The sequence below is a fragment of the Phoenix dactylifera genome, chromosome 1, assembly GCF_009389715.1.
Source record: "Phoenix dactylifera cultivar Barhee BC4 chromosome 1, palm_55x_up_171113_PBpolish2nd_filt_p, whole genome shotgun sequence".
In the NCBI taxonomy this organism is placed as follows: Eukaryota; Viridiplantae; Streptophyta; class Magnoliopsida; order Arecales; family Arecaceae; genus Phoenix; species Phoenix dactylifera.
Genome location: NC_052392.1, coordinates 19,926,160 through 19,948,223, shown reverse-complemented (window position 1 = coordinate 19,948,223; position 22,064 = coordinate 19,926,160). Strand labels below are relative to the sequence as shown.

General features: G+C 37.4%; 1 protein-coding gene across 2 annotated transcripts in view; it reads right to left on the bottom strand.

Annotated features, from left to right (window-relative positions):
- Window positions 1-1,120: 1,120 nt before the first annotated feature.
- The window catches only part of LOC103701677 (importin-9), a 35,015-nt gene continuing 14,071 nt past the window's right edge, over window positions 1,121-22,064 (bottom strand). For both annotated transcript variants that reach the window (XM_008783834.3, XM_026802453.2), the window contains 20 exons: window positions 18,330-18,389; window positions 17,722-17,791; window positions 17,576-17,640; window positions 17,430-17,491; window positions 17,216-17,339; window positions 17,075-17,132; window positions 16,814-16,926; window positions 15,813-15,890; window positions 15,652-15,714; window positions 15,434-15,529; window positions 15,207-15,316; window positions 5,769-5,958; window positions 3,680-3,794; window positions 2,934-3,046; window positions 2,781-2,858; window positions 2,212-2,277; window positions 1,996-2,127; window positions 1,813-1,866; window positions 1,645-1,725; window positions 1,121-1,535 (listed from right to left, as the gene is read on the bottom strand). In XM_008783834.3, the coding sequence (XP_008782056.1) occupies window positions 1,485-1,535; window positions 1,645-1,725; window positions 1,813-1,866; window positions 1,996-2,127; window positions 2,212-2,277; window positions 2,781-2,858; window positions 2,934-3,046; window positions 3,680-3,794; window positions 5,769-5,958; window positions 15,207-15,316; window positions 15,434-15,529; window positions 15,652-15,714; window positions 15,813-15,890; window positions 16,814-16,926; window positions 17,075-17,132; window positions 17,216-17,339; window positions 17,430-17,491; window positions 17,576-17,640; window positions 17,722-17,791; window positions 18,330-18,389 (1,779 nt within the window). In that variant the 3' untranslated portion in view covers window positions 1,121-1,484. The remainder of the gene's footprint in view (window positions 1,536-1,644; window positions 1,726-1,812; window positions 1,867-1,995; window positions 2,128-2,211; window positions 2,278-2,780; window positions 2,859-2,933; window positions 3,047-3,679; window positions 3,795-5,768; window positions 5,959-15,206; window positions 15,317-15,433; window positions 15,530-15,651; window positions 15,715-15,812; window positions 15,891-16,813; window positions 16,927-17,074; window positions 17,133-17,215; window positions 17,340-17,429; window positions 17,492-17,575; window positions 17,641-17,721; window positions 17,792-18,329; window positions 18,390-22,064) is intronic.

Below are 22,064 nucleotides of genomic sequence, written 5' to 3'. Positions count from 1 at the left end.
TAATATAGATTTGCGTATCCTCAGTCCATCTTAACGTAGAAACTTCTAGAGCTTAAATGGCTAACCAAAGTCTTAAATAAGATGCAAACAAATGCATGATTGAACAAGCTCCTGCGTAGAATGTTAGCCTTAGATTTGCAGGCTATTAATGATGATAGAAAATTTACCGAAACATTAAAAGACAGCAGTAGTTCGTTTAAAAATTATTAAATATCTATCCATGTAATATAGCACGCGTTGGCTGAATTTCCTATTAGATTTGTGAATTGAAAGCCTATTTAAGCATTTGCCCATATCAATCCAACACCCTTAATCAAATCCCGTAGGAAGGTGAAAAAAATCTCAATCCTATTTAAGCATATGCCTATATCAATCCAACACCCTTAATCAAATCCTGTAGGAAGGTGGAAAAATCTCCGAAGACCTATTTGGATATTTCTACCGTAAAAAATGGACATATTTATTTTTACGGGATTAAGCTGAAAATTTTGTTAAAATCGGGCGTGTCAATCCATTTAGCTTATATTTTGAAAAGCCTGTCCAATCCAATTCAGATTCTAGCTTTTAGATGCACCAAAAAAAAATGTATAAAGATAGATTGGGCAGAAATTTTTGTTGATACATGATCATGCTTAAATTGATGGCTCAATCTCTAATTTTGTACAATTTTCAACCCAAGATTCGTGGATTAAGCCCAGCAAGATCACAATCTAAATACTGAATTAGGCATATATTCATAAAATATCTAAAAATAGTTTGAGCGAACCAGCCTAGGGAGAAAAAAAAACTATAGAATTCGACCTAGCTCACTCCAATGCTATTTCTAGACATCTTTCCTACCCCGTAGCCAGAAGTTTCAACCTAATTCTATAGAAAAATTCAAACAGACATGAAGACTTGTTATATGATACGAGTGAGATTGGACCAGCACAACCAACATGGTAATAAAATTACATATTGGGCTAAGCCTATATTCATAAATATCCAATTAATGAGAAAAATCTTATTAATGTAGGCTATGCTCGGTCTACTAAAATCCTATTCTAATCTCATGGACCAGCACAACCAACATGGTAATAGAATTACATATTGGGCTAAGCCTATATTCATAAATATCCAATTAATGAGAAAAATCTTATTAATGTAGGCTATGCTCGGTCTACTAAAATCCTATTGTAATCTCATGGATCCAATGGGATTATCCAAAATGGAATGTATTTTCGAATTGGGAGGAATTTTTTTTTTTTTTCTTGGTGGTTGGTGCCAAAGGCTAATCTGCACTTACCAATCCATACTATCATATCTTACATGCCCCCGTCAAACATTTTCTTAGCCAGTGGTGCCTTTCTGTCTCAAACTCAAAACTCAACATAGCCTCACCGACCTACTAAAAAAGAAACTTCGGCAAGGTGAACAAATGATATTTACTCATAGAATAGGGAAAAGTTACACCCAGCACGGTCCCGTGATTTTTTAAAACTGCTTCACTTGCTTAGAACCTTTTCCACACCAGATCTCTGTGCATGTGTTAGACTCTGCAGTAATTAATAAAACAAAATTATATCTTTTTAGGATTATAAAATCATCAAGGCGGAGTAATATCCTTCCAAAGAAAAAGTAAAATGCAGTGATGCGCTGATCTACCTGGCAAAGATAATTAAAAAGAGATCCATCAGTACTTGATAAGTTGACAAAGAAGTTCGTGAGGAAATCTGCCAACTTGATCTGCCAAACAAAATTGAGTTACACCACCAAGGAAATAGCAGATCTGATGATTTACATGTCTAAGAGATTTTCTGTTCAAGAGCAAACCTCATTAAGAGGATCAACTTTTGTAAGATCATCATCATAGCTATCATCGTCACCCTTGGTAGTGTGGAAAGAGTGGGGGGAAAAGTGTCAAATAAGTCTGCCGAAGCTCTAACAAAAAGCTCAGAGAGAGAGAGAGAGAGAGAGAGAGAGAGAGAAGGGGAGAAAAGGCAATTGCTTCATTACCTCATCAAGAACTTTTGCCATGGCATCAAGATGTTCAACTGAAGGACTCACATGTGATGGGACAGTTGATGAATATAATATTTCTCGTCGTATGCCACCATGATCATCTGGAACTTCTTCCCAGTCACTATCCTGTCATGGTAATTGGTGTGAGTGGAGATTCAAGTTACAATTTTATTTATTGGTTTGTTATAAGATTAAAATTGTATGCAATACCTCATCATCATCATCCAAAGCTTGCTCTTGAATCTCAACTAATGTATCTGATAATAATGAAAAGATCTGCAAAAATATCATATATCAGTTTAAGCGCCAAAGAACAATAATGGTACCTGCTGATCAGTTCACCGGATGGGCAAATCAAGTTAGCAGGTTTAGCAAATAACCAGTCTTAAAAAAAGGCACCAAGATCCAATCTCTCTCCCTCCGGATATAGTTTCATGAAAGTCTGTGACTTGAATTAGATTAAGCAAAGTGCCTGCAAGTTTTCTTGTGCATAGATCTGGTGACTCTGGTTTCATGAATTGTGAAGTCTTACAATATAAGCATTTCACAACAGCTCCATTTTTTCATAATTTTCGGTTGCAAAAAATGCCTAAATCCAAATAAAGAATTTCAACATTTTTTTTGGGTGTGGTGATCAAGAAGCTTCTTTCAAAGAGCTAAATTAAGAAAATTGTCATGCTAAGACCAAACAGCCAGATGACATCAAAAAATTGTAGTAAAGATGTCACAGAGTTGAAATTGACATCGACCTGGTAAAAGTTGTAGAAGTTATCCAATACCTTTGCAGGAAGAGGAATTATGGTCCATTGGTCGGGGGCTAATTTAGCTTTTGAACGAGTAGTTATACCTGCACCAGACTGGATGAACACACTAGGTAAATCCTTAAAATACTTCACTGAAATTCTTGTTTTACTGCATCAGAATCTTCAAACCTTTATAAGATGGCCTTGGACATTAATTTTTGCCAGCTCCACATGACGTGTGGATAACAATAAAGCCAGTGCAGTTGTTGTAACCTTTATCTGGTAGGCTCCCTGGATTTCACCTACACTCAGAGAATAAGAATAAATTTAGATAAAACGAGGAAAATATTTGTGCTCTAAACAATTATTCCTCTCTCTCTCTCTCTCTCTCTCTCTCTCTCTCTCTCTCACTCACTCACTCTCTCTCTCTCCACACATACACCCTCCTAGTAGGGTCCTACCCAACAAATGGTTCAAGACAGTGCTTCCCCTACAAGTTAGAACAACAAAAATAGAACTCATAGAAAGCTTTATTCCATCAATTTGTGAGTAATCATGTGGATCCTAACCCAACACCTAAAAAGATGAAGTGCCAATGAAGTGCAAGAGGATATAGGCTGCTCAATTACCCAAAAATACTTCTTTTGACAACACCAGGACAGGTTAATCATATGCAGACATAAGACTTCATATGACTAGCATTACAATCTTGTCTGATAAATGCACAATTATTCTTTAACCAGTTGCTTCTTGGAGTCTTAACTTTCCAAAGATACAACCAAATACATGACAAAGTTAAAAAAACAACGATGAATCACAAAGGAAATTTGCAATGTGAACTTTTTACAACGCAAGCATTCAAAATAATATTCTCTTGAAGACTGTTCTAGAAAATTTGAACTAGAAGACTGAATTATCAACAAAAAAATGCTTACCCTGTAGTTTTGTCCATTCTGACATCACATAAGCAAATGAACTTTCATAGCCTTTAGCAGGAATTGTAAGCAATAAGTTAATGAATTGATCAACATCTGGGGAACTGAGATGTACCTGCAACAAAAGAAGTATTGATTTTGATCTGATGATACAAGGACATCGGCAGCATCAGAAGGTTCTATTGACACTGGTTCCCAAAAAGTGAGGCATACACAGAGCAAAGTATTTCAAGGAATAGAAGGAAGCAAAGCAATGGACCCATGAGGCCCAGAAATGTTGGAAGGATCCATGGTCAAACTCTTTCGACAAGGATAACCTTGTGAGTTATTACAGTTCCTAGCTATTCTAAGACAGACCTAAAATTTATGGCCGAGTCTTGATGTCTTTAATCTTATCAGACAGAAAAAAATAATTTGCCACTTCTAAATGTAACTTCAACAAAGAACATAGAACTCAATTACCTGCATTCACCTGTTGTCCTCAGGAAATATCTCAATTTTCTTTACCATTGTTCGATAACATATTTCAGCTCCATATGCAATTTATTTTGCCAGCTTATCGATAACTGAATTAAGTGGATCAAAATGATATCAACTATATCATTTCTGCAAGTTGTAATAAGATTGGTTTGGGCGCCTGCCATTATGGACCCAGCAGCTGATATCATCGTACATCACATGCCATAAGCTTCATCACCATTTTGAAAATAGGATCCCACTTTGGAGATAAAAACTCAATTGCTCACCAGTGCGACAGATATATATACCATGTAGTTGATGAGAAATGATGCCATTTGACCACAGAAAAATGAGTTGTGCAAATGGCAGTGAATTATTTATAGTGCTAGCCAGCAAAATTCTGGAAACAGCACCATCCAACTAATGGGATTCAACAAGAGAATATTCATGGTGAAATATAATAACAAAACTACATAATAAGCAACTAGTTTTCATTTTTCTGTGGCTTTTTGATATTTTTTGGTACTTTGTCACTTTTAGATATTTAGTTTTGCTGTAATAACTCTACTCAAAGTTGACAAAATCAATTAAAAAATGGTCGGATATTCAGTGTAGAATTGGCGAGATTAGATCCTTTCATCTTTCCAATTTTCCTCCTCCAAGAGGACCACTTTGCGGCAGTTATTTAGTCAATTTGGACATATGCTTTGTAATAAAAAACCAATTGATAAATGATTAATAGATCCCTTTACACTTCTCAGAGATAACTCAGGAAGCAAATGCCTAAAAAATCAGTTATAAACTACTATACAATGAAGAAATATTACAAGTCAGCATCCAACTATTTGCAACATAGCCAGTTTGAGCATGTGCTTTATACTAAAAACCTTTTAATAAAGATCAATGAATCCCTCAAAGGTCTTCATCGATATTTTCAAGAACCAAGTCACTGGCTATTGTAAAAGAAAGGGATAACAAGTTATTATCCATTTACATTTTCTACCCCATATGAACCTCGTCTAATTCTAGCAACATAAAGCTGTTAAGGGATAAATAATGGAAGATCAAGTCATTAAAAGTAAAATTTATACAGTCAAGAAAGATCAGAATGAATCCTTTAGTAAGACAATATATCTTTTTGCAACATAGTGGATTAATGTAGATAAAAGTGAAGAAGTAAAAAGAATGGGATGCACAAACAATAAAGTACTTTGGCCCTTCCAGAAACCACTGCTGTTAGCAAACAATCTCAGAAGTTCACATAATCAATGGCACTTTTGTAAATGGTACATGCAGAAGAAAATACTGAATTGAACATTTAAGTCATTGGAATCAACAACGGAATTGATTGAGAAAAATTCCGATTGTTTGCAAGATAACTCAAGTGTTGCATATCTCAAAAACTTTCTAAGTTAGCATGCCTCATTTAGTGTTGCATTTAATGGGCCTCACAGCAAATCTGAAGCTAAAGTGACAAAACAGATAAATATATGTTTAGAAAATATTTTCTTCCAACATAATAGAGAATCATCTACATAAAAAGTACAACAAAGCTTAAATCAACAAAAACTTCTCATTTGGACTCAATAGAAAAACGTACATAGAATGAACTCACAGGAAAGGAAATTACCAGTCTAGCAAGAATGACAATCAGGGAACTTTTCAACCCTGCTATTTCACAAGACTGCAACCGGCTCACAACAGCAGCGACAAGCTCGCGAATGTGCATGGACATTTGTGATGGCAAATGTAAAATAAGTTGCAAAATATAGCTGCCAACAAAAAGTGATCCTGAACTTTCTAGGTCTGGATCCAAAAGTCTGCAGGAATCAAGAATTAGTAATCAGAATCCAAGGGTTGTCTAGAGCAAATAGTTAATCATCATGACACACTATAGCTGACAGAATATCAAGACTCAGAGTACCACAATGATAAAATACCACCATGATAAAATTACACTACTCTTGGTCTATCAAAGAGATTAACAAACAAGCTTCACCTCAACTGCATTACGATCAGAAAAGAAAAAGATTTATTTTATCATCCTTTGGCAACGTAAACAATCAAGATTCTATATGACTGCAATCTGACCTCCCCCTGCAGGAGAGATTTAAAAACCTAACTTTCATTTAACCTTAACAAAGGAAAGAAGACTAATAAATGCTTGCACCAGTTTCAGTATAGGAGGACTCTGAACATGTTTATTCCTGGATAATCGAGGAAGCCTATTTCTGGTTTTCCATTTAACATGTCCAGATTTCAAGATATTGATATTTTACAAAGCCAACATGAAATTCTCTCATAGCAGGTGATCAAACAAACAAAACAAGGATTTGAATTTCAAAACCTTACAAAGATACAAAATACAGTAGTTCATAGTAACACCGATAATGGTTTCCTTCATTCTTGCATAATTAGATACATGCATAGTTGACCAATCCAGCAAACACTAATTATTTTCAGAAAAGTTTGACATGATATGCCAGTATTAGAAATATTGTAAAGGTCAATAAAGCAATATCAGATATTGGATATACATTTTGGCAAATGTTAATGCTCGAGTTGTTCAAGAAAAACTGGCATCTATCAAGGATTATAACCTTATAGGAAAATAAAGTTGCCCAGATATTTCCATTGAATATATGTCTATCACAAACTGCTACGACATGATACACCTAAAAATATGTCAAAGACAGGCTGTTGCTGCCATGCCATTTCAAGCTGTCAAAAAAAAAGTGCTTAGAAAATGCTTTTTAAATCGTATTCTGTAAACACTGTGCATTAAAATGTCTTCTTAACGCCAGCGCTGATTAGAAAATGCTCACTCCAAACATAACCTGAATTTTGACCAAGCCATGAACATATAAAGCCTATGAAACATGTTTAAGTTTGCACGGACCAACTAGAAATTATATCAAAAATAAAAAAATTAAACCCACTAACCTCTATACCGTTGCCCCACCTCTTTCCCTCTCAACTGGCCCCTTAACCTCATCCTTGAGTCTGGCAGAACCCTCTAACCCACTTCACCAAGTTGTCCCTACTAACATAGATACAAAAGTGCATTACATCCCTCACCTCCATTCAAAGCTGCTTCCCAATGTCATGCACCTGGAGTTTCCAATTTTCATTTTGAGAACTCTATCTACCTCTAAAGAACCCAATTTTGTCCACATAACTCTAGCATCATCTGAAAGTCATATCTCAAGTTCGTAGTGCTAACGCGATGCTACAACTACCACATGGCATCACCCTTACAACCCCACTACCTCAACAAACAAAGTAGCCAATATCTATCTAACCCCTTCCCAAAATCTCAATAAACCAACAATTTCATATCTTGGCCACTTTGTTCATCTTATAAAGCTTATTCAGATATAAGCAATTGTACTTTGCATCTTGTGATCCAACACTACAATGTTATATGATGAGAAAACACCCTTGTCCCCGTTCTGCCTCTAAACCCTAGGAGCTGTATTGCAAAAGTCCAATATTTTGACATATATGACACCAAGTACCTTGGTGCTACCATCACCTTCACTAGAGCTAGCCCATTTGATGTTGCACCAACAATCCAATTGTGCAGCTCCTCTACACCACCAAGGCCAACCCTCTTGAGTCCACCTGGATATATATCACACAACTGTACAACGATCTAGGCCCTGTTTGGGGGAGCTGTTGGCAGTAGAGCTTTTAGAAGTAGAGCTGTTGGAAGTAGAGCTATCTGAAGTAGAGCTTTTATAAAAAGCTGTTTACTGTTTGGTAACTACACTTTTAAAGTGCTGTGGGACTTTAACATGTGTTTGGTAAACAAACTGAGAGAGTACTTTTGTGTGACAAAATGACCATAAAGGACATTACTAGTATTATACAACAGAGCATAATAAAATATAATGTATTAATACATAAATATATGATATAGTATAATATTAATATAATGTAATATAATATTATTATAATATAGTACTATAACATTATGTACTATAGAATAATAATTTAATATAATATTAAATTATTTAACATAACATATCAATGTATTATGATATAATATAATATAATATTATATTTATAGTATAATACAATAATAAATGTATAAAATATTATAATTATTAGTGTAAATTCATTGTTCATCCTTCTGACGACCATTTATCTCTCTAACAAATTTTCTAGTTAGGTGATAAAATTAGTTAAATAATTACTAATATTTTTATTTATTTATTATTTTATTTCATTGAAATATATTTATATATTATCTTATTTATTTATTTATTCGTTCATTTATATACATATTTATTTATTTGTTCATTTATATACATATTTATTTATGCATTTATTAATTTAATTATATATTATCTTTTTCTTTCCTTTTCTTTATTTTTTCTTCTCTTTTTTTTCTTTCCTTTTCTTCTTTTTTTCTTTTCTTTTTCTTTTCTTTTTTTTTCTCTTCTTCTCCTTATTTATGCATTTATTTATTTATTTTTTCTTTTCTTTTTCTTTCCTTTTCTTTTTCTTTTCTTCCCTTTTCTTCTTTTTTTTCCTTTTCTTTTTTCTTCTCTTCTCCTTCCTCCCTTCTCTTTTCTTCTCCTCCCACGAGGCCGGCGGTGCTGGAAGGGGCCCGGGCCGCAATGGCCGCGGGAGGGGGTCGGGCCATGGCCGGCGGCGGCTGGCCAACGGCAGTCTCGGCGGAAGGGAGCCGAGGCAGCTTGCCCGCCACCACCGCGGGCACACGTCACCGCGGGCGGACGCCACCGCCCAAAAACGCACCCCACGGCCGGCCGCCATAGGAGCTTTGCTGCGGCTCGCCTCCCCGGTCCCGCGGCTGGGACGTCGTTGTCCCAAGGCTGGCGAAGGCTCGGCCACCCCACGGCCGAGCCCGGCCGCTCCACGGGCAGGCTGCGCGCCACGGGTGGCGTCGCGACGACTTGAGGAGGGGTCGCCGGCCACCACCAAAAAAAGAAAAAAGAAAGCAGGCAGCGGCGTTGAGAAGGAGGAGATAGAGAGGGAGAGAGAGAAGGAAGGGTGAGAGAGAGGAAGAGGCGTGGGATGGAGGATTTTGGGAGGAAAAATGAACTTTTAAGTAGAGGTATTTTGGTCAAAAAAAAGCTTCCCGACAAAGCTGAAAACAGCGTTTTCGGAAAGCTCCAAAATGGAGCTTCTTCCAGAAAGCTGTTTTTAGCTTTTTGAAAAAGATAAAATAGCTTTTCCAAATTTTTACCAAACATCCTTTTTCATTCAAAAGTACTTTTGGAGGGCCAGAAAGTGCTTTTTGGCCCTCCAAAAGCTTCTCCAAACAGGGCCTAAAAGTGATCCTCCTTACCCCTACAAAACAACATGGTAAATCTAAATTCTTGTAACAACCCCGAATGCTCATAAACAACTTGACCATGAGTCAAGTAGAAAACCGATGTGCACTTTCATCTAATAGAATAAATCTCCTTAACAGCATACCACACCAAGCAAAGTACCCTCCATGCCATGATTTATCAACTACTCCACCAATATGCAACCTACCACCGCGTTGAAATATCCAGACTCCAAATCCATAGAGCATGGCCATGCAATGTCATGACTCTATGCATGGCTCCTCGACAGGCCTAATGCAAATGTTGCAAGGGCAACAATATACCAAGTCCACATGAGCTGCAACTCCTCAAAGCCATGGAAGATCGCTCGCATCCAAACACCCTCAAGCACTAATATCACGATATCGCTCGTGTTGTTGATATGCTTTTCTCCATAGCCATACCACTCAACACTTCAACGTTCATGACCTGTTTGCACAGACCTGTACACTGTTAGGATGCTCTGCAACCAAATTTGCCCACGAAATATATGTTAACCAAAATTGACAACATCTCTACACGAATCTCCATTCCTTGGAACGATCCACTAAACATCCAGCCACTTGGCCCAACTCATGGCTCAGGCTCACCATGCTAAAATGTCAAGAATTCACTAGCCATACTTTGCTTCATGGACCCCTTCATAGCACCACAATAGTTCACAAAGTCATGATTGTTGCCTATTAAGGTAGGCCAAATCCTTATTTGATCATCTCTTACCTTTTTGTACACTTCGGCGTGCATAGGATAGCTAGAGTAAACTCTGAGGAAAAAAACCCCCCTCTACACCATACGGCTAACTACCCAACCGATATAACCCCATTTGTCTTCATGCAAGCATGTCCAGGCAGCACACCATCTTGCCTTGCAAGCATGCCATGGTGGGCTCATCTCCTACGAGCTTTAGAGAGCTGGGCCCCATTTTTAGAAGGCTTGAACACAATGACTTCTATGCCAGTATCGAGACCAGGAATGCTTGCCTGATGGCATAGTTCATCACGCCCTCGTGCCGTTCTGTGTCAGGCCCGTACTAATACAACAGAGAGGGCGGGAGAGAGGAAGAACAGAGAGAGAGGGGATGGGAGAAAGAGGGAGAGAGAAGGCCGGGGAGTTGCACAAAGGGGTGGAGGGACTCTAACTTCAGTTCTATTTCTAAGGCTGCAATTGGGTCGGGTTGACCTGTGACTCGACCCGACTAAACCCGTTTAGACCCGACCCGATCCGTTTTGGACCCGTGGGGCTGGGTCGGGTCTTAAAATTGAACCCGTTCTATTTTTGGGTCAAATCTGGATTTACTAAATTCAGACCCAACGCGATCCGACCGACCCGTATATAAAATATTAAAATATTACTATAAATAATAACTCTTGCTAGTTACAAGTTCCAACCTGTAATGTAATAAATGTAAGTATTTATGGCTACCGTTTATTACACGTAATGTAATAAATGCATAGCAGGGGCAAGTACAGGGGCATTTAGGACCCATTTATTACCATTTATCACACCTATTTTGCTTGTTCTAAGTATCTTGTTCGGTCTTGCCGGGAGATTTTTCCCCTACGGGCTTAGGGCTAACCCTTCCCCCCTCTTCCTAGCAAAAAAAAAAACCTTCTTCCAACTCTCCACCCAGCAAGAAGAGAAGTCGAGAGCGAGAGAAAAATAGATTTGGCACCGCCTCCTCCGCCAACTCTCCTCTATGCTCTTCCTCCGTCGCCTCCCCCTCGCTGCCGTCGCCGACATCCCCTTGGGCTCCACTCTCACCCCCTCCAACTCCTGGACCTCTGAGAACTGAACCTTCTCCCTTGGCTTCGTCTCCGACTCCGAGAACCCCTCCCTCTTCCTTACGACCATCACCTACTCCACTGCCATCCGCGTCTCGACCCCCCGCTGCGATCGACTCCGCCGCCTCACTTTAGCTCCGCTCCGACGGCAACCTCCGCCTAACTAATGGCTCCGGCTCCATCGTTTGGCAGTCCAACACCTCCAGCAAGGGCATCACAACCGCTTACCTCAGCGAGACCGGCTACCTCATCCTCAAGAACGGCGGTAGTCGACAACCTCTCTGGCCACCTGCTTCACCAGCTCTCGAATTTTTTGGGTTGGGATCGGGTTATACATAGACCCAACCCGACCCGAATGACCCATTGGGTCTCATGTGGACCCGACCTGATCTGATTTTCTATTGGGTCGGGTCTGGGTTCAAAGTTAGGACCCAAACAATAAACCGGATCGGATTGGGGTCACTCAGGACCCGGTCCAACCCGAGCCATTTGCACCTTTACCTATTTCATTCAAAACAGGGATCCCAGAGGGGGCTCCTTTTTATTTTAAAAAATTTCAGTGAAGTCGCCAAACTCCTTGCCGACTTCACTTAATTTTTTTCAAAATTAAAGGAGGCCCCTCTCGGAAGCCCCTGTTTCCAACAAAACTGAAGAACCGGAGGCGAAGCCCCTCCTCCGACCCTCCGATAGATTCCCTAGCCCTTCGCAGACCTCTGTCAGCCGACCTCTGCCGGCTATCCTCCATCCTTCCTCTCCGTCTCCCTCCCCCCTCTCTTTCCTTCTCCCTCTCCCCCTTCGTTGTCGATTTTTCGTTTTACTTGTTGGACCGGTATGGCTTAATACACCAGGAATAGGGTGGTTCGGGATGGTTTCATGTCCTTGCTTGAATTCATCCTTAAAATCCAAATCAGCTTAGATTTTGAATAATCCTTATTGTTGGTCTCTAAGCCCCAAAAGATGTTCTATAAACCACCATTTTCCTTGCAAGCATGCTATGGTGGGCTCATCTCCTACAAGCTTAAGGGAGTTGGGTGCCATTGACCAGGGAAAAGGGAGAGGTGATGTGGGCCCCCTCAATTTGACGTCCAGCCTAGTAGGCGTCAAGAAAGATTTTACATTCCGTAAGTAACTCTGTGATTTGAAAACGGAGGAAATGAAAGCAAAATTCGTTCTCTCCTCCCTCTCACATGTTCAATCTTTTTTTAGCGGTTTCCTTCCATGGCATCAGGTACGTGGCGGGGGAATTGTGCAAATTTAGCAATTGCACCGACAAATAATAAAGAGGCGCACAAAGTAGCAAATAAGGAACTGACCTCGTTATTATAGATCAAGTTATTAGTTATTTCAAACAAATCCCAAAATTCCAAACTATCTGTTATCCAATAAAGACCTAAGATTCTTAATAATAAACCAAAATCTCCTACACCATTAGTTACAAAAGCTTTTTGACAAGCACTTGCGGCAATCGATCGTGTGAACCAAAACCCTATTAATAAATATGAACACATTCCCACTAGTTCCCAAAAAACATCAATTTGTATCAAATTAGAATTAGTAACTAATACCAACATGGAAATATTAGAAAAATTCATATAAGCAAAAAAATCGCAAATATCGTTAGGCTTGCAACCCATCCAGAAAAACCTATGGTCAGCTTAGATCTCAAATAATCGTAGTTGTTGGTCACTATAAGCCCCAAATTTAGTTCCATGAGGCCACGCACCAAGCTATAGAACACCTCCTTGCTACACCAGAGCATTTAATACCTAGCACTTTGCCACCCCGAGGTTCAAAAGATCTTATGGAAGTATATGCACTTGACATGATGGCGACTCAAGCCCCACCACTCTAGTGTTAGGTGGAAACATCATTGCTACTGTAATCTCCTTGGCCACGAGACAAACTCTTTTGTCCACAATTTTTTTGTGCTTCCTATGGTCACCAAATAATCATTTGTCATATGGCAAGAAAGTAGGAATGTTGGTCTATGGTTCAACTTTGAAAAATATACTTACAAACTCAGCCATGTAAAACATGAAGAGCCAAAATTTTGAAGATGGACATATTTGAGTATAATATGGAATCACTTCAAAAGTTCAAGGCTAAATTAGGCATATACACATATATATGTGGGTGTGCGGGTGTGCATAGGTAGAGATAGAAGTTAAATTTATTCATGAGTCTAATTTTAGCTTCCGAATTATGACAATTATCCATATGGAAGAAAAGCTGATGATAAATTCAAAATTTAAATTCTACCTTCTAACTAAATCATCAATTACAAAATGAGTAGTTTAATAGCATCAATTTGCAAACCAATATAACCTTTTAGCTCCCAAGATAAAAGGTAATATTAACCAAGTAATACAAAAGTATGATGAGAAGTCCGTATGCATTGTCTTCATTATTTGTAGCCTCTATTTTATGTGAACACTCCTCTTAACCATTAATAATGTTTTGAGAAAACCATTCAAGTTTATCAAGATTTATCACCTAGGACTCTCGCATTGCACGATCTTGGGCCTTTTCCATTATACGAGAGTCCATTCTTATATACACCAAGTTTCCAAGCATACATAAAGATGTAGTACCCTTTTTTGTCTGCTTATCTTCAAACACATGAAGTCCATTACTATGGGAATGAAATTGGAATACTTTCGATGTTGAGCAAACAAAGAACACCAATAAAGTTTCACCAGATATGCTTGAAGCCTTCATACATATAAATATGAATTTACTTATATGGTTAAAATTCGAGGCCTTGCAAAGTGATATCCCAAGGCAATAAATCTTGACCAACTTGAATAGTCTCCTAAAGACATCACTAATGGTCCAGAAGAGTTTGAATATGAAAGGGAAAGATAGACAACACATGGCTCGATGAAGTACTTAGAATAGATACCTTTTCTCATTAGTTTTTTTTTTCACATAGTTTATGTTACTAACTATATATTGTGGGAGTGGCATGATCCTCTTGGATTTCTTATTGATGCCACTGAATTTACTCGTATTTGGTCATGGACAATTTAATTTGAATATTGAGTAACCTACTCTGAATTTATTATTAGCTCTACATGGATATCTTAATTAAAAAATTGAAATACGAATTGTGATTTTGACCTATTTCTTTATTTATTTAGATGTGTTCATGAAATTATGTCCCCGTACTTTTGAAGCCATATCATACTATACTTTTGAAGCCATTCATATTTTATATTGCTACACTTACATTATATTCTTTAATATAAATCAAATTATACATGAATGTATCTTATACCAAATACTTTCTGAATTCGTAGTCAATCATCTAGCTAGTGCTTAAGATTTGATCAATCACGTATCTCACATTATTTTACACAGAATTTGTTATGATTGTTGTTATAAGGATCATGTTTTTGTGCATGGAAATGTATTTCGGGTATCTTGAGCAGTTGTATTGGGCATTATGCATGTTTGTTGTTCCACTAATGGTGAAGGATAACTGGCGTCATATAGTTAGTATGCTTTACCTTGTTATCTGAGATTTTGAGACTCAAACTTGCTTTTACATCAAACATTTCTATACATGCCATGGTACATTAAGCTACATAAATAAGCATCTTTCAGTTCTCGTGTGCAATACCAATGCAAAATATCCAGGCACTTACATAATGCAAAATATTGGCTTAAGGATTAATTTCTGTATAATTCATTTTATCATGTATGAGGTTGAAATTCATCCATATTTCATTGGCTCACCATGCAAGCAAACATCAAAATTAGAATCTTGATATAATATGCATCAATAAGAACCTTTCATGAACTATTCAGGAACAGAACAAACTAAAACACGCACAAGAGTAAAACAATAGATGTAACAATTAAATCATAAGCATGAAGGAACAAGTTCGCATAGCAAACAAATACTCCACAAGCTACAAAAGAAAGATAACCACCAAAATCTACCTAGAAGCAGCATCAAGCAGACTTTTCATTGTAAGCCCTGGATCACCACCCCATTGAAGCAAGTCTTGCCTTCCACCAGATAGGAATGCAGCCAAACATTCTGTTGCATTCTAAATTTCACAAATGGAGTATTAGAAAGCAAGATGTATTGATACGCATCTACAACACAAATTCAATGCTCATAAACTGACTGCACCATCAACAGGAATCGTATAATCAAATTTTACCTGCATCTCACCGTGATCGTCGCTTTGAAGGATAATATGGATGGTATGATTGAAGCAGATGTCAAAGACTGCCTTCACTACATCAAGAGGAGCATTCTGTAATATATTAAGTTCAAATTAATGTGTGCCAGAGAGGAAGGATGTAATACTGGACACAAAACATATAACATTGTATAAAATCATCATCATACGCAAATCAGGAAAATCAGAAAACATACTTTCAGTATCATTGTCAAGAGGTCCAATGAGCCAGCAACTAATCCAGCAGGCTGCGACTGTGGCTGATGCATTCAGGGAGAGACAATACAAGTATGTAATCCGATAGAGATAAACTCTGATCAGTGATAACATTTCCTTAACTGACTCAAACATAACTTACTTTCTCTAAAATAGATCCAACACATGGTAAAATCCGAGACACCAATGGTCGTATACATCCAGGAGCGTTCTTGATAGCCTGAAAAGCTAGAGAAGTCAGCGAGTGAACTAACTTTAACTGTTTCAAGTGAACATACAAAAAATACATGAGCAACAAGTTGTCCTACAACTTAAGAAAATAAAAAAAAAAAAATTAAATCCAATAATATATAAATGAATAATGTATCCATGATCCCTGCAATAGTGCCTTTTATTAAATGCCACCACTGACCATCAATCCATCAAGAATGAATGACTAATCATTCAATGCTTATGCACATCGCTCCAACATATCAACACCTGCACTTCCTTTACATACTGCTTTTCAGAAGTTTGAACAGGAGGGATCTAGAGACTTGTTGATCCCAATGTAAGTTTGGGGATCTCTGTCAATAGATGTCTCATCTCTTGGAACACTTCAAAGTAATATATTCCTGATACATTAGGAGATGAAGCTACATGCCTTATTTCTGTTAATTGGGCAAAAGTTAAACACTAATAAGTGATCATATAGCTTAAGCATATTTTGCATATGTTGTATAATCATTTCTCACCACATAATCTTGTACTAAGGTATGATGGCAACAAAAACATCAAAGAACCCTGTACATTAATACATAGCTAAATAAATTGAGCATGATCGCCACTCTGTTTTGATGAAGGCTGGAGATCACCGTTCATCTTTAATTGTTGAACATATTAGTAATGTCCGGCAAAGATTTCGTAGTTACAGAACATGATTTCTTAATCAAATCTCACAACACATGAATAATTTGACTAGAGAAAAAGATATCAGATGTACAGTAGATTCATAAACCCACAGCCAAACTTTTCCACAATCTAAGCTCATTCCTGTCAAATTACTAATGTGCTCCATATGTACTAACCGCCACTGATATTAAAAAATACAAGGATTTTGATCAATATTTCTAACTAATATCAACATTTACAATGAAAACTTACCTCCAAGACCTCCACAGCATCGATACTGGTGAATGGATCTGAAACATTTTGCGCCCACACATTGAGGATGATAGGAGAGATAACTGGCTCAATGGAAGTTGATTGTTCATGACCTGTAATTCCGGCAAAAGACACAAGTAAAGGTCATAGTATCACAAATACATCCACAAAAAGGGGGAAAAAACTCAAATCCAAAAAATCCCATGAAGTTGAATAAACAACTCAGAAAATAAGATCAAAACAACTTAGCTAGGTACAAACCTGCTTTGATGGCTGCTTGAAGTGTATCTAGAACAAGATATAGTGTTTCATCCGATGCCTGAGGAGATGATTTCAAATGCTAATGATGTTCGTTTTAAATGACAAATAAGATATCTTAAAATTTGTGGAAAGCATAACTACCTGCCTTAGAAGTTCTGTAAGAGATGAAAGTAAACCTATTATGTGCGGTTGAATAATTTCATGATTAGATTCTGGCAGGAGTTGGGATAATGCCCTACAAGCACCAACTTTAACTGGTGGTGGGCTGCCAAATGACGGAATATAAGTCCTAAGCAGTAAGGCTTTCCTATTAGAAATAACATGTGAAGACTGAAGATGGGGACAAAGTCCTTACACATCTAAAGCTATAGCTTGAGTAGCACTGTAGAGATATTGTTCACAGATTCTCCGATTAATCTACATATTTCTCCAGAATAGGTCAGTCCAAAAATGCAGCAGAAAAATTGGAACAAAATGGAGAGGAAAGGCAATGGTAGATACCACTGAAGAAAACTTGGCCACCGTGGAGAATACACGTGCATGAAGAAATGGATATTCATGTATCCCTGGCATTAGGAAATTAATATTGGTAAATATTTGTACATTACTAGTCAACAAATGTTTAGGTGGATGAAAGCTTCAATTACCCATTCCCATGTCTTCGGTGATCATCTGCTCAAGAAGATTTCCTAAATTGAATTTTGTCAATCCTGAAGCCTGGAAATATATCGAAAAATTTATTACCAACAAATATCAGAGAGAGAAGGGAATCAAGAAGCACAAAACAGTTTCGACTTAAAAAATAACCAGCATTAAATCTTGAATATAAATTTACCATTAAGGGCCTGTTTGGACACCCCAGCAAGCTATCCATGGATTATACCATACATGGTGGGGCCAGGAAGAAGTTAGTGGGGAAGACAGGGAGATTATTTTTTCTGATTTAGGAGGCTTATGGGTTCTGTTATCCCTAAAATTTAGTAATACAGCAGATCACTTTTTTAACCAAGCGGATCATCTGAGATTATCAAAATTGGCAGGACTCTTGGCCATCATGAATCTCTTAACTTCCTCTCTCCTAATACTCTCTTTGCTCTAACCTCTTGAACATCTGGAGACATTATCGTCAGATAACATACTCCAGAATCCAAACAGGCCATAAATGGCGTATATTGTCATCATAATTATGACAGTACCAAAACATATAAATTTAATGAAAATGTCATTCACCATCAAAACCAGAAAAGAAACAGACCTGTGCTTCAAGCAACTGTTCTGATAAAGAAACCAGCACAAAAAGAGATGCTTCACGTAACTGCCACAATGAACTTTGCAAGTTAAGTATAGATGTGCAAAAGGACAGCACAAATCATATAACTTCAGCTTCAAGGAGAATTAGCAAGAAGGAAGCCCATTAGTAGAAAAGCATGACTGCAAGGAATTCCACACTTATTGATGACAAAAATTTCAAATGCCAACCATGGTTTAAGATTTGGTCTTGAGATTTGTATGGCAAATCCATAACAAGATTCGATAAGATTTGTTTTCAAATGCTAACCCATTTCATTCTCCATATACAGCACACCCATTTGGACCAAACCGATAAGTCATAACAACAGACACATTTAATCTCAAAATTTGGATCAAACTGAAGATATGTCATCGAAATTCAACAACCTAATTGATGAGCATGGTCATCAATTAATCGAGCTGTCTGGGAGCAACTCTTTCAACATTAAGTCGCTAGTTGCTAATCAATCTATGTTGGTAATCCCCGGTAGGATGCAAACAAGCCAATTCAAGCCAAATAGTAGGCTGCTCAGACTCAGCTTGCTATAAGAAATACAAGCTTGACATAGTATTTTCAAGCTTGGTTCATTTATCATTTGAACTGAGCTTGAACAAGAATTTAGATCAAGCTGAGACAAACTTCCGCTCGAGTTTGCAACTTAAGGATTTCAATCTCAGCTCATTTACAAGCCAAATTTTAAAACTGTCCATCCTTGGTTCATATTCTAGTCGAACTGAGCTCAAGTGCACCATTACCAAATTGAGTCCAAGCTATTCATGAACAGCTCGGTCCATCAGCAGCCCTAATCCCAGCCAGCATGCATTTTACTTCATACATGCATGTGTGCATACATAATAACAACTTATTTTAAAAATAAAGATTGGAGAATATATCCCAGTTGCTAGAAATCTCCAGCAAATATTTCAATCATTAGATCAATACTCAAAAGCCAAGGTTAGTTGTACTCTACAAAAAGCTCAAAGCCTTGACTCCGCTCCTTTAAAAGAAGCTATCTTAGTTCTTAGTCTCAAGTCTCAACCCTCATCAGCTATCAAACTTATTTCTTTCCACATTTCTTTAACATTGATCCTAGTCCACCTAGTAACATCATCGCTCAGCCTTAAGACATTCTCCTCGCTAGTATTAGTCCTTCTAGCAGACCCAAATATGACCATGATACAACATTGTTGGATATCTGAAAATTTTCAAGGCCATCGCCAGCTAGTACTAGTCCTCACAGTCACTCATTTTGGACTTGTCAACAAACTCATATATATACAAATAAATAGATAGACAGACACACAGAGATACATAGAGAGAGAGAGAGATTGTAGTGATAAAATTTGACCTGAATTCTATCAGTGCAAAATTGATGTTTGGCGATCTAAAAAGAAAGTCCTCACTTTGAAGCAAGATGTACAAGATTTACAATACATGGAAATGAAAACATACTCTCCAAAGATTTTGTACCTATCATAAATGACAAGATACATTTGACTTTATTATGGTTTACAATCATCCAAAGACATGACTTTTGGTTTGTACTTATTTCAAGACGTCTAAATCATGACGGACCAGCAAAGGTTTTGGCATGCTACCCTATTGACACCATCCTTTTGTAAGTCTATGTGGTGCACAAGTGAAAAATTTTCAAACGGTGTGTTTCAATTTGTTAGAATTTCCACGTTAGAGATCATATTCAACAATTACTCACCACTAATTTTGCACTTAAAGGATTTGGAATATCATACCAATAGGATTCTAACTTAATTATCTACATACATACAAACACATGTACATACATGTAAAAAGAAAATGAAAAATAAGGACTGGTTGGAGGGTTACTGGAGGAATGCAGAGATGTGAGACTAACTATAGTTATATTTAATTAAGAGAAGCACTGTCTAGCTTGACACATCGGCAGAGTATAAAAACATCATAAATTGCTCTAACACTGCAAGACAAGTGTTACTGGCTGAAATTTTCTTTGAATTATTTTATCGCCGCATTATGCCAATAGTAATCTGTTATTGTGGATTTAAACAACAAAATAATAGTTTTTGGGACATAATACATATAAGTAAAATATTTTTTGTAAATAAATACTACATATATATATTTTAAATAAATAATAAATATATTTTTTTAGATATAAATGGAAATTTTCAAATGGAAAAAATGTCAAATTTTTAATCATTATACAGCATTGGTGACAGAGGACGAGCCTTGGCGCAATGGTAAGGTTTCTCTATTATGATCTAGGTGTCATAGATTTGAAACATGAAAAGAGTCTCTTCACATAAGAGGCTGGCTGTGTATATATATCCCTCCCCAGAGCCCACGGTAGTAGGAGCTTCATGCATGTGTGACACCCTTCATGCAATATTGTTAATAATGATCAAGACATTAACATAAAGATATATGTGCAAGATAGTACACATTTATAATGTGATTAAGGTTCCTAGAAAGTATAATGGGCATTATAATAATCTAAGAATTTTATTGCCCCTAGTTAGTTTTAGCAACCCATTCAAAGTGGCATACATTCATCCATCATAGCGACCTCCAAATTTCAAACAGGGCACTTGTGGAAATACAAGGTTAGCTGGTAGAGACAAACTGATCAAGATGAGTAAGGGTCACACAGCAACCCATTCAAAGTGGCATACATTCATCCATCATAGTGATCTGCAAAATTCGAACAGGGCACTTGTGGAAAATCAATGCTAGCTGGTACAAACAAGCTGATCAAGATAAATAAGGGTCACACAGTCTCTAGTGTCTTCTTACCTCACATTTTATAACTACGGTGTGTTTTATTAACCAAGTTCGGCTTGTCTTTGGATTGCAGAGCCGTAATCATAATCATGTTGGCAATAAAATGTCCATGTCATGAAAACATCTTGGGCCATTGTGCCATCACAATGAACCTTTCTTTGGCTAAAAAATTAATTAAAGATAAGAGGAACTTTTGAATTGCTGCATTATATCTAATGTTATTAGTCTATATTGATATGTAGTGGATTATAACAAAAAAATAATAATAATACTACCCTTACTCTATAGAAAAAGAAGCCACTTAACACCAAATGCAATAGATATTTCTTAAAAATATATAAATAGTGATAGCATCAAATAGAAGCTGCTATTATTCTATATATTGTAATAAGAGGAAAGCTAGGGAGCCATGCCTGGCTGTCTCACGTCACTTTTCTATGCCATCGCAAAACGGAGAAGCCAATATCAAGAGGGATTATTAAAACTATACCCCTGGAACCCTGATCAGCTCTCTCTCTCTCCCCCTCCCTGCTATTCAGACCTATATATTTCCAAGAGAATCAACCTTCTTTCTCCCTCCACACCTGCTCAGCCCATGCATCTCCAGCAGACCCCTCTCTCCTTCCTCTCTGGTCTCTACTACAGACCCAAAACACCCATTTTCAAGACCCCACATCCACTTCTCAATGTTTTTAATTCCCATCTTAAGGTCCAACTTTTGCTCCACAAAACCACTAAAATAATTATATAAGGCTCACAAAATATAAATATATGGTACTTGAAGCCTAGGAGTTTTTTTTTTTGTGTGTGTGGGGGGTTGGGGGGTGTGGGGGGATAGAGAAAGAAGGGAGAGACTATCTGGCTTATTTCCTTGAGGCTATGAAATAAAAGCTACAAAATAGAACTGACAGGAATGTCCAA